Source organism: Carlito syrichta, unplaced genomic scaffold (assembly GCF_000164805.1).
Source record: "Carlito syrichta isolate Samal-C Ts95f unplaced genomic scaffold, Tarsius_syrichta-2.0.1 Scaffold304553, whole genome shotgun sequence".
Taxonomy (NCBI): domain Eukaryota; kingdom Metazoa; phylum Chordata; class Mammalia; order Primates; family Tarsiidae; genus Carlito; species Carlito syrichta.
Genome location: NW_007248649.1, coordinates 1,562,098 through 1,574,525, shown reverse-complemented (window position 1 = coordinate 1,574,525; position 12,428 = coordinate 1,562,098). Strand labels below are relative to the sequence as shown.

The window sequence follows — 12,428 nt, the reverse complement described above, 5'->3', positions numbered from 1 at the left end:
GGGCAACAGAGTGAGACTCCAACTCAAAAAAAAAAAAAAAAAAAAAAAAAAAGGCAGATGAAGCTTTGCCTCCTTCTGCGTGGCCCAGTTCCTAACAGGCCACAGACTGGCACTGGCCTGTGAGTGGTCTGTGGTCAAGAGAGTTGGGGATACCTGCTTTAATGGGAGGATAATAGGCAAATTAATATTAATCAGAGGCCAGGCGTGGTAGTTTATGCCTGTAATCCCAGCACTTTGTGATTGCCTGAGCCCAAGGGTTCGAGACCAGAAAGGACAACTTGGTGAGTCCTCAACTCAACAATAAATCAAAAAGTTAGCCAGGCCTGGTAGTGCAAGCCTGTAGTCCCAGCTACTCAGGAAGCTGAGGTGGAAGAATCATCTGAGCTCATCAGGTTGAGGCTATGATGGCTATGGTCATGCCACTGCACTCCAACCTGGGCAACAGAGACCCTGGTACAGAAAAAAAAAAATTCATAACGAAAAAAAGTAAAAAGAAATAAACTTTAAAGGCATCCCTGGGAACATCTCATTTCCCTTTTTAGGGTATATCAGAAACTTGGGACTTTCCATTTCCAACTTCAAGTGAATTTTTTTCAAGTTGCTACCAAGATTAATAAAAACAAATGGTATGAAGGATGATATACGTACTTACCTTTTGTAGCAGTTTTTAAAATTGTTATATCTGTATATAGAGAAGAACAAGAAGGTAAAAATTCCTTCTTTAGCACCATGGCTTCAATCCGAAGTGAATAGCTGAAAAATAAAAAATAAAACTGTAGAATTTAATGTCGTTAGTCTAAAAATGTTCCTCTGCAAAGAAAAACAATCAGTGACTATGTCCTTACTTTGGCACCTGAATTAAGCAGTATAGAAAGGAGTCTGCCAGGGACAGCTTGGACACGTCGCCACTAAACGTTTTTAACTTCTTTACCTAAAAGACAAATGGGAAGGGGGGAGTGGAGAAAAAAATCACTTACGATTAAAATTTATGACTGTTTTAAATTTCATCGAAGATACTTCCAGGAAAATAGAACCTCACTGCTAAATTCAAATTCATAAAGATGATCTAAGAAAAGACAGAAAAGGAAATGACCACATCTACTACTTTGTTTTTGGTTTTTGTTTTTGAGTTTGGGTCTCACTGTCACCCAGGACCGTGCAGTGGCACAATCATGGCCTACCACAGCCTCTACCTCCTGGGCTCAGATAATTCTTCCACTTCAGCATCTGGAGTGGCTGGGACTACAGGCACATGCCACCATGCCTGGCTAGGTTTCTTTATTTTTTTGTAGAGATGAAGTCTTGCTATGTTGCCCAGGCTGGTCTTGAACTCCTGGTCTCAAACAATCCTCCCGCCTCAGCCTCTCAAAGTGCCAGGATTACAGGCATGACTGTACCTAGCCTAGTTTGCTTTTTAAAAGAAATTTTAACCCACAAATTTGAAAGTAAAAAGCTAGTGTCACTTATGTAGGTATAAATACACAGTCCCTTACAAACCAGAGTTGGAGCCACTGGGATCCTCAGGAAGCTGACAAAAGGGAGGAACTAACAGGGATCAGTTCTAAGGATGAAATTTTTCTGTAAGCGATAATCTGGAAGTGAGATCATTGTTTAGAAGAAAGCAGAGACTGGATAGTTATTATAACACAGCCCATTAAGTCATAAGAGAAAAAAATCTTATTGGGAATATTTTGGATCTAAAATATGTAGACTGGGTAAGGTCCAACACAGATCTTTCTGTGGTCAAACTCCACTTCACATTCTTTAAAGGGAAGGGACTATGGTAACTTCGGGTGAGTACATACCAGCTTTCCAGCAGGAAGGAAAAAAGGAAAATTGCTTAAACAACTGAAAGATCAATGTGAAGACTGCCCCCCTATAAAGACCAGGTCATGAAACAGTATGCACAGTAGGGTTCCATTTCTATAAATTTTTCTAAAAATGTGTCTACTATCCCCAACTCTCCCAAGCAGACACCTGCATACACAGGAAAGACTAAAAAGCCCGACGCTAGGTGATAGGACTGCAAGGGACTTCAATTTTCTGCTGCTGCTCTTTTTTTTTTTCTCTAAAATATCCACAATGAATGTGTATTACTCTTTCAAAAAGTAAACTAAACTAAGTTTTTAAACATTCAAATGTTCTTTTAACTGAGGTAAAGGCAAAAAAGAAGAATTCTGACATAGTCATATGGCTAAATAGTTAGCAGATGAGGATGGAGGGGAAGCGTTAGATGATGCATAAGGCCTTAACCACACAGAAAACCGGGCCAGGCCAATGACAAAACCACTTCCAAGTCCACCGTTAATGGAGAGGCATCCAGTATGGTAAGTAGCACCTTAGTACTATTGGTGAACCACACGGTCTCTCTGTGCAGCTGACTGTTGCCAACAAGTGGCTGCCACTTATTATTCTTCTTCAGAAAGCTTACTCTCTTCCACCCACTGGATTATGATTAATAACATGATTTTTAAGTCCCTTGAAAAATAGGGAATGACAGTTCAAACACAGAAGGAAAGGGACATTTGCAAAGATCCACAAACTGAAATATACCTCAATTATTTGAAAATATAAAATGCAGCAGTTCAAATTCACACCTTAGGATTAAGTATTAAAATATAAGACTATTTTCTCTTTTTTTAGGGCAGAAAAGAATCATTAAAAAAATTGCAGTTTCCCTACTATTAAGAGCCGCAGCGTGAATTTACCATTTTTAGCCGTACTCAGTTTAGGAGCACATGGCACTTCTGGTTTAGCTAAAGTCAAATCAGTGCCTGGTTTCTAAACTGGGAAATCCATAGGCTGAATTCTGATCCCTTCTGAACTAGAGTTTCACAATTCACTATATATGGGCAGGGACAGAGGGAGGTTATAACTTCTCTGAGACCATATATGTAGCATGTGCAAAGCTTCTGAATGTTAACAGCATAGCTTTCACTATAAAGCATAAGAACAGGTCATGCTAAGTAAACTCGGTCAACGTTTCTGTTAAACATGTGCTAAACTGTAACTGAGTGATGATTAATCTCCTTCGCTTATGTGAGAAGCTAAAAAATGTTTATGGATTTCAAGAGAAGGGTGATGAAAAGACAGTATTTAAATACCGTGTATACAGTTCTCTGTGCCATTTCAAAATGAGATTTATGTTCATTAAGAGGGATTATTGTACCTTCACAGTGGTAGGGAAGCGAGAAAGAGTGCTGAACAAACCCTATAATTATTATGCATTCTCATCATCATGATCAAAAAGCATTTATTAAACACTGTTAGGCATAATTCTGTGGGCTGAGCCAAGAGACATTCATGCTGACCCCAGCTGGGCCTGGCTGCTGTCATAACAGCAACGACAAGCTCCCTGAGACTCACACATTCCAACAGGAGGGCCTCTCTCATTCCATCTAATTCCAGTCACATGGCCTCAAGATGGCAGAAGTTCCCACAAGCATACCCACCCACCAGGAGACCCTCTGGCTTCCTCCCTGTCATTCCCCTCACAATGGCAGAGTCAACGGAAGAGGGTAAGAGAGAGGTCATAAAAATGGTCAGAGTTGGCCAGGCACAGTGGCTCATGCCTGTAACCCCAGCACTTTGGGAGGCCAAGGTGGGAAGATCACTTGATCCCAGGAGTTTGAGACCAGCCTGGACAACATAGCAAGATTTTGTCCCTTAAAAAAATAAATAAACACACACACACACACACACACACACACACACACACACACACACACACCCAGAGGAGGTACCTCAACCTGCTTTGAGTGAGAACAGCAAGGTCCCACGGCCTCGAGGACCAGTCCTGGACGAGAGCACACTCCCAGGGTTTTATTTCTGGGCCTACCTTCTTCCTCTGCAAGTGTTAACCACACATTGGTGGAAGGATGAGCTAGCATACTAGACACAGATCTGTGGTGGAGGGCAGAGAAACCCTTGACAACCAATTAACCTTGGCATGGCAGTTTGTCAGCTGAGAGGCGGGAAAGAAAAGGGCCGTTTCCGCTCATATTTTTTAGCATGCTGATAAGATTACAGTATGATTCCAGTGACACTTATTCACACCAGTGCTCTGTGACAGCAGAGGTGATGAAAAGGCTGGGGGGTGAGGCGGGGCTTGGACAACCTTTGCCCTTCCTTCCTCTGGCAAGAGGCAATGGAGTGTAGCAGAAGGCACCACCGGGGTCAGAGGCATCGGGTTCAAGTTCACCGTTCCCTGCTCTACTACTTAGCAATCATGTGACACCAGACAAGGCCTAACTAACCTGTGTGAGCCTCAGTTTCTCATTTGTAAAATGAGGAATACTTACAATGTCACTGCAAGGATTAAATGAAAAATATTCAAAAGATATTTTGTATATCATATTACAGCTATGATTTATTGACGTTCTGTGTGCCAGGTACTAGGCTAAGCTCTTTAAACATATGATCTCATGTCACTTCATTTTGCCTTGCCCGGTGCCTGGCACATGGGGCCCACTCAATAAAGGTTGAGCCCTCACTTGTGCTAAAAATGAGGACAGGACGTTGCACCACAGGCTGGGTAACTCGGTTACGCATACACTTACGCATGTATTAGCATATTTCTGCTACATTCCTAAACCTCTGTCACTTGGCCCTGCCTCCTCCTCAGCCTCCTCCCCACCCTCCAGCCTCCATCTGGAGATTCAAAGACTCCAGGGTTGGCCCTGGGTCCAGGTAGTGCCAGGGGCCAGGAAGCGTTCACAACAAAGCCAATCTGTCCTCACGGCAGGCATCAGTCACGAAGTGGCTTCAGCTTTCACGGAGACTCCCTCCCACAGCACAGTCACCCCGAGTGGTTAGGGAGGGGCTGCAGCAGCCTTGGGGACCGTCAGGGTGTTCCTGGGAAGGAAGCTCCCAGCTGAGCATGGAGGGCGTGGCGAGCTGAAGCCAGGAGTCAGAAATGTAAACAAGGAGCAGGAGTGTGACCAGGCTTGTCAGATACTGGGACTGAGGGTGGGGGAGACACAGCTGCAGCCTGGTTTGGTGGCTGGGAAGGCACGTCAGGATCCCAAGCCAATGCTTCATCTCAGCAAGACCCTGTCCCCCGGGGTAAGCTCCCTGCCTGGGGGTGACAGTGCCCCAGAGGCTGGCAGCACTTGGGTGGGTTTCTGCCATCTTGCCCGTAACTGTCTTCCTTTTGATTTACACTCCCCACACGGCTCAAAAGACACAGAGTTTCTTTAAATTGTGAGAGGACTGCAAGCTAATTTGCTTCTTTGAAAACCCCCACTGCATTTTCTCATCACCTTTGAATTTTAAATGAGAAATGAAGATATTAAGAAAATCGTATTCGGGTTCCCACCTGGTCACCGCATGAAGCTAGCTGCCTCCCTAGTGCCTGTCCTTGAGTTATCAATTTAGAGCTTTCCAGGCCACTTTCACATGTGCTGTCAAATTTGATCCTCACTTAAAAAAACGATGAGGTCAGTTAGGAGGGGGCAGGCAGGAGGAGTCTTGAAAACTGTCCAGGCGGGAACAAAGTTTCAAGAGCAACAAAATCTTCTAAAACTCAAATTAATTAAAAACTCTATCCATCCTAACAAAGATTTTGGAACTCCCATTCTTTACATAAAAGAAAGATTAAAGACTGTTCAGTATGTATGATCAGGGTGAATTATGACTTAATGAACCTTTCCTTTAAGACTTTAAGACCCTTTCCTAACATTAATAACTGCCATTAATTAACCTTGGCTTAGGTTCCTGACACTTAATTAGCAAACAGAAAACCTGAGGTAGAGAGAGCCCAGGTTATGAGATAACTAGATCTCTGGTTACTCGCTAAGATCCTGAATTTGGCATTGTGAGGTTAACACGAATCAGTGTAAAAGAAAAAGTACAAGCCGGGCTCAGTGGCTCAGTCTGTAATCTCGCGCCTTTGGGAGGCTGAGGTGAGTGGATTGCCTGAGCCCGCGGGTTCAAGACCCACCTGGGCAACTTGGCGAGACCTCATCTCTACAATAAATCAAAAAATTAGCCGGGCATGGTAGCGCGTGCCTGCAGTTCCAGCTACTTGGAAGACTGAGGCGGAAGGATCGCTGGAGCCCAGCAGGTTGAGGCTGCGGTGGCCGGGAGCAGCCACTGCACTCCAGTCTGGGCGACAGAGTGAGACTCCAACTCAAAAAAAAAAAAAAAGAAAAAGTACAAATGTATCTCTCTTGTTGGTGATGGCACCACAGCCAAGGTTCATAAACTATGTCTGGGAAGACGAGTTGGAGGGGGAGGGAGGAGAGAGCAGTGCATGTGAAAAGCCACCCTTACAAAACATCACCCTTTACTTATAAAGTAAAAAATGTTATAAGGCTCTACATTACTTAAGTGTTTACAAGTATATGCATTCCTGTAATTTCTTATTGAATTTTTTCAAAGAAATTTTCTTCAGAAATCAAAGACAATATCCCGATGTTGGAAGGTTTTATAAAACTATTATTATGGTTTTTTCCTATCAAGCATCTAACCACTCAGCAGTTCAGTTAATTCAGTCCAAACAAAACATGTGACATTATATTATGGTACCATATTGCTATCACAACTTCCACCTCTGAGTCAATTATGCAGATGACATTTCTTAACAGTTTACCTACCTCTCCAAATTTTTAGAGCATCTTTATTCAAAAATGACTGTTTTCTTTTAAGTATATATACTTTGAATTAACCTGGGCTTACTCTATGCAAAGGTCATCTTTAGATGATGGGAAAGGAAGCCAAAATATACTGAGCTCTCAAGTGCCAACCAAGTACTATGTTAGATGCATAACTAGGGCTTAATCACTTTGACCATCAGCATCACTCTCCTCCCTTTACATGAGGAAACTAAAGTTCACAGGAGTTAAGAACCTTGCCCAAGTTTCACAGTTAAGGATACAACTCAGATATGAACCTAGACCCTTTGACTCCATAACCCGCACTCTTTCTGCTGGGTCATTTTTTAATTTTATGAGAGAAAACTTCAGCTCTGGGTAGAAGAGTGCCCTTCCCATGGAAGCTTTGACATGCTTAAAAATATTAAGCTTTTATCATCATTCTTAGCATGTACAGCTCATAAGCCAAATTCCTTACCTCTTCTGACTCTGGCAAAAGCTTCAGAAACTCTCGCAATGTCTCTGATCCATAATGCCCACTTTTTCCTTGATGAATATCTTCTACAATGGATTGAGGAGACCTTCAAAAGAACATGAGTCACATGCCATATCACGTTTGCTGGAGTGCCAAAAGAGACACAAGCCAGTGGAAATTAAAACAAATCTCCTCCCCCCTCCTTCCCATCCTGCCTCCTTTCTCAAGCTGGCAGGCAGTTATGTGTGCGTGCACACAACAGCCCCGCTGCCAGGAATTGGGGGACCCTGACACACTGCTTAGAGTTCCCTTCACCCCCAAACATCCTCGAGGGGGCATCCCAAAAAAGCAGAAAGCAACAGCAACCACTGGGAGTCTTCTTTGGAGGAAGAGAATTAATCCCCTTTGGTCTCATTGGAACTCCTGCAGAGCCCTCACCTTTCTACTGGCTCCCCAGTTCCTCAGCCCAGACTCCCCTGAAGGGGCACCACTAAAGATGGATCTGAACTCCCTGAGACCACAGGCCTGAATGGATGCCCTGGGGCAATTCTCCATAAAATTCAGACCACTACAGTATGCTTTCTTGAAGGAAAACAGCAGAAAATAATAGACACTCACAGGTTCACCAAGCCATGTGTCTAAGAAGGATTTGAAGGTGTGAGGAATGACTTTCACTCATATGATAATTTGAATTTCACCTTGGTCGCACCCACAGACTTTGTTGCTGGGGCACCATATGACTAAAGTTTCAAATGTGTGCAAAAATCTTACTTCTTAAATTGCTTAAGAAATATCCCAATGTTCATGCTCCGTTTTGCATCCAAGATAGTAATCTGGGGGAAAAAAAAAAAACACATAAGATTATTAAAGGACAAATAAAAAGAGTTGGAGAAAAGAATTAAAATCTATCAAAATATAATACTAATTTATAAGAGAATAATTCCCAATATGTAAATATGGTGATTAACAGCTATTCCTCACATAGTTTTACAAACATTAAAAGATTATAATCACCCTAACTTTCTGCAATGATACTTTATTTCCTTAACTGTAATAACACATATCTACTTTAATACTATATAACTTTTAATATACAGACAGTCCTGATTATGATGGCTCAAATTATGCTTTTTTCAACTTTACTATGGGCTTATTGGGTTATTAACTTACAATGTTTTAAACTCATGATAGGACATGGCCCATTCATAAGCCGAGGAGCATCAGTCGTCCCTTGGTATCCATAGGTGGTTGGTTCTAGGACCCACCTGGATACCAAAATCTGAGGATGCTTAAGTCCCTTATTGAAAATTGCATAGTATTTTGCATATAACCTATACACATCCTTCCATATACTTTTTTTTTTTTTTTGAGCTGGAGTGTCACTCTGTTGCCCAGGCTGTGGTGCAGTGGCACAATTATGGCTCACTGCAACCTTGACCTCCTGGGTTCAGGTGATCCTCCAGCCTCAGTCTCCTGAGTAGCTGGGACTACAGGTGTGTGTCACCATGCCTGGTTAATTTTTTTATTTTTTGTAGAGATGAGGTTTTGCAAAGTTGCCTAGGCTGGTCTTAAACTCCTGGGCTCAAGCAGTCCTCCCATCTTGGCCTCCCAAAGTGCTGGGGCTACAAGTGTGAGCCACCATGCCTGGTCTTCTCTTGTATAGTTTTAATCATCTCCAGATTACTTGTAACAACTAATACAATGTAAGTTACATCATATAAACAGTTATTACACTGTATTGTTTTTTATTTGTATTATTTTTTATTGTGTTTTTTTCTGAATATTTTCAATCTGTAGTTCGTTGAATTTGAGGATGTAGAATTTACAGAGGACAAACTGTAAAATATATATTTAAAATTCTTTTAAGTTAGCACTTTCATCTTAGAGTAATATAGCCCACATTTAAAAGCCCCAATTTGGAAATGAATATAGTAGCACAGAGAAGAATCATATGAGACTTGAACTGAGGAAGTAAAAATAACTCTGAGATATTGCAGATTGAGTCCTAATCCTAATTTATGGATGTAAATGAATCAATAAAACTATTTTCAGAAACATTATAAAGTTATTAATTTTTTTCTTAAAAAAATTTTTATTTTATTGAAAAAGACCATGCTATGTCCAGCAGCCCTTTCAGGAGGAGGTAAGGAAGCATCCTACATTTTATTTATTCAAAATTTTAAAAAGAAAATTCTTACGCCATATGCACTTCACCCAGTCTAAGATGCATAGTTTTTTTTCCACATTTTTAACATCTCAGGAATAAGGCTGTGTCTTATAATATGGCATTTTTTTGATTTAATGAAATATGGTATTGCTATTCTAAATATATTGTCAAAATCCATATTTTGGCTGCAATAGGTTTTAACTGTCAAAGTTAATAATTTAGGGGGATTTATCAGACTAGAAATTAGCACCTTTTTTTTGGTTGTTAAATACAAGAGCTATTTCCGTCTCTGGAGTAGATATCCAGGATGTGTGGAGGAAAGATAACCTAAAAACTGCTGCATTTTTTCCATCTGTTTTTTTTTGGTAAAGAGAGACTAGCTAAAATAGAAATGTTGTGGTAATTCTCTTCCTTTCCAAATGTATGCAATTCGTTGTGAACAAAAGAGAATCAGGTTTCAGACCTGATTTCTGATCTCTGGGTCCGCTTATAAGTTTATAAGCAGCAGCAAGACTGTTAACCAATATGAATGTCACTTCCTGACTATGAGGTTAAATTTTTACAAGAGTAGGGCTGCCTCCTTTTGAAGACTAATCTTAAACAATCACATTATTTACTAACCTAGGGGTTTATTTCATGTTAGCACAATCACCTGCCAGCCATAAAATAAACTCCCAAGCTAGACTGGCATACTCCCACCCCCAGAATGCAGTTCAAGTTCAGTGTGAAGGGAGGGAAGGAGAGAAAGAAAGGGCGAGAATAAAATCTCAGACTCAACACTCTTAAAAGTTCATGCCAAGAAACGGAATCTCAATATATTATGATAGAAAATTGTGTTATCATTTATAAATTAAAAACCCACAAGGAATAACATGTATATTGATTAGCTATATATAAGGGGGACCCAAAAAAGCCTGGAATTTATTTATAAAAAATTGTGTATGTATTCTTACATGTTTAAACTTTAGTACCTTCAAAGTACTCTCCGTTAGAGGCAGTACACCTATCGAGATGCTTTTCCCAAACAGTTTGAGCATCCCAAACAGATGCTCAAAACAGTTTTGGAACTCGTTAATTTTGATACCTTTTAGTGTTTCTGCCATTTTTTTTTCCACCTCTTTCACCTTGGCAAAATGCTTCCCTTTGAGGACTTTTTTCATGGGGATGAAACACAAAAAAAGGTTGCTCAGGGTAAGATGGGATAAATAGGGAGGGTGGGGCATAGGAATCATGATGTCATTTGGGTCAAAAATTTTGGTGCTGGAAATCACCCATCATAAAATGTGCTGACACATTGAAGGAATCCCCCCAAAATAACTGCTCTCCAAAAGATAATTCCATTATTGGGGGGGTCATCCCTTGTCTTGTACATGCCCAAAGAACTTCCTCGGCATTCACTTCTACCTAGAATGGGGAAATAATTTGTTTTAATATTTCTCTCATTAAATTGCCACTGCCTGCTATATTTAACCCTTGACTGCAGCATCTCTTATCCCCATACGTCCCAAGCTCTATCCTCATCCTGTTCACTTCTCAACCCCCTGGGACTCTGTACACTCAGCCTAGATCCAGTCATTTTTGCTGGAAAAGTGCTGAGGAAAATAACTCTTATGTCCATATTAGACAGGTGAGGAAACTGAGCCTCAGATATAACATTCCCAAAACAGTATTTCAGTTAAAATGTTAGCCTGAGTCTCCCTGGTTTCTTCTCAATCTAGTTCCTGTAAGTTTTAATACCAGCGAGCTTCCTGCAGAGAAGCAATGTCCTCCTACCTGCCTGGTATTCACTTTGGGTGTTTTCTCCGGGAATGGGGCAGATTGGTAGAAAGCCATTCACAGTTCCCGGCCAAGTCCCCTGGTGACCCCAGAGTTGCATTTGTGGGATGACGGATGAGATTCCCACCAAGCAAGAGAGACTTCAGGATCCCAAGCCCTGGCCCTGCTGGAGCCATCAATCAAGCTCAACATGGGGCAGCCCCCACCTGGAGAATCTCTCATCTCTAGGGCTTGAGCTGTGTTTTGAATTCGGTCAGCATTGAAGGGAATTCAGAGATTCCTAAGGAAAAGTCTGGCTGGTCATGGCTGAGCACCTTCCAGGGAATCCAAAGGCCAGCGCTCACCCAAACAACACGAAAATGAGACAACTGATAAGAGTCCAGGGACAGTCCCACTCTCCTGGCATCATCAGGTTTGCCAGGTGTGTGAGGAGTCTCTTTCTCTACTTTATCGCATTCGATCCTTCCAAAGCAGTGTTATAAAAGTGATTGTTAAAGTCCTTTAAAGAAGGTTATCACTACACATGTAAATTAGCTTATCTCACATCCCAAATGCTTGCTGTCTCAAAGGTGGCAATTCAGAACCGAATCCACATGGGACTGGGTAGCATTCTGGAATCAGAGCAGTAGGATCTGCACACGCGATTTCAGTGAGGCTCAGATCCCAGTGAGACTCGTTGGCCACACAAGCTGATAAGCTAGAGGTGAGAAACCGTCCAAGGAAACAAACCGGGCCAACGGACCCGCTGCATCACCCCCTCCCCCCTCCCAGGTCCAATCAATCTGTAATCTAATCTTCTGGTCACACCAGGACATGCGGGCAGGACTGCCGCTGAAGTCAGTGCCTGCAATGGCAGGGACGGTCGTCAGTTCTTCCACTGAAATTCCTACCAAAGGGTTACAGACAAGGGAGCTAGGAATGAGGCTGTGCAAATTCACACACCCACCTCATTTCAAAGATTTCCTGCTAGGTTGTGAGGGGCCCTGAGCTATGCTCAGTTTCTCTACAATCTGCCTCCCATACCCTTTGAAGAAAGAAGAACTTTTTGTAAAGTTGTGGTAAAATACAAATAACATTTACCATCATGACCTTTTTTTTTTTTTTTTTTTTGAGTCAGGCCTCACTCTGTCACCCAGGCTGAAGTGTAGTGGTGCAATCACGGCTCACAGCAGCCTCAAACTCCTGGGCTCAGGCAATCCTTTTGCCTCAGCCTCCCAAGTAACAGGGACTACAGGTGCACGCCACCATGCCCGGCTAATTTTTTGACTTTTTGTAGAATGAGGTCTTGCTATGTTGCCCAAGCTGGTCTTCAACTCGTGGGTTCAAGCAATTCTCTAGCCTTAGTCTCCAAACGTGTTGGGATTACAGATGTGAGCTAGTGCACCTGGCCTCATCATAACTATTTTTTTTTTTTTTT

General features: G+C 41.9%; 1 protein-coding gene across 1 annotated transcript in view; it reads right to left on the bottom strand.

Annotated features, from left to right (window-relative positions):
* The window catches only part of FHDC1 (FH2 domain containing 1), a 37,628-nt gene that overhangs the window by 18,736 nt on the left and 6,464 nt on the right, over nucleotides 1-12,428 (bottom strand). The window contains exons 2-5 of the mRNA XM_008060177.1: nucleotides 7,840-7,901; nucleotides 7,072-7,174; nucleotides 846-931; nucleotides 653-753 (exon numbers count right to left, since the gene is read on the bottom strand). Of these exons, the coding sequence (XP_008058368.1) occupies nucleotides 653-753; nucleotides 846-931; nucleotides 7,072-7,174; nucleotides 7,840-7,901 (352 nt within the window). The remainder of the gene's footprint in view (nucleotides 1-652; nucleotides 754-845; nucleotides 932-7,071; nucleotides 7,175-7,839; nucleotides 7,902-12,428) is intronic.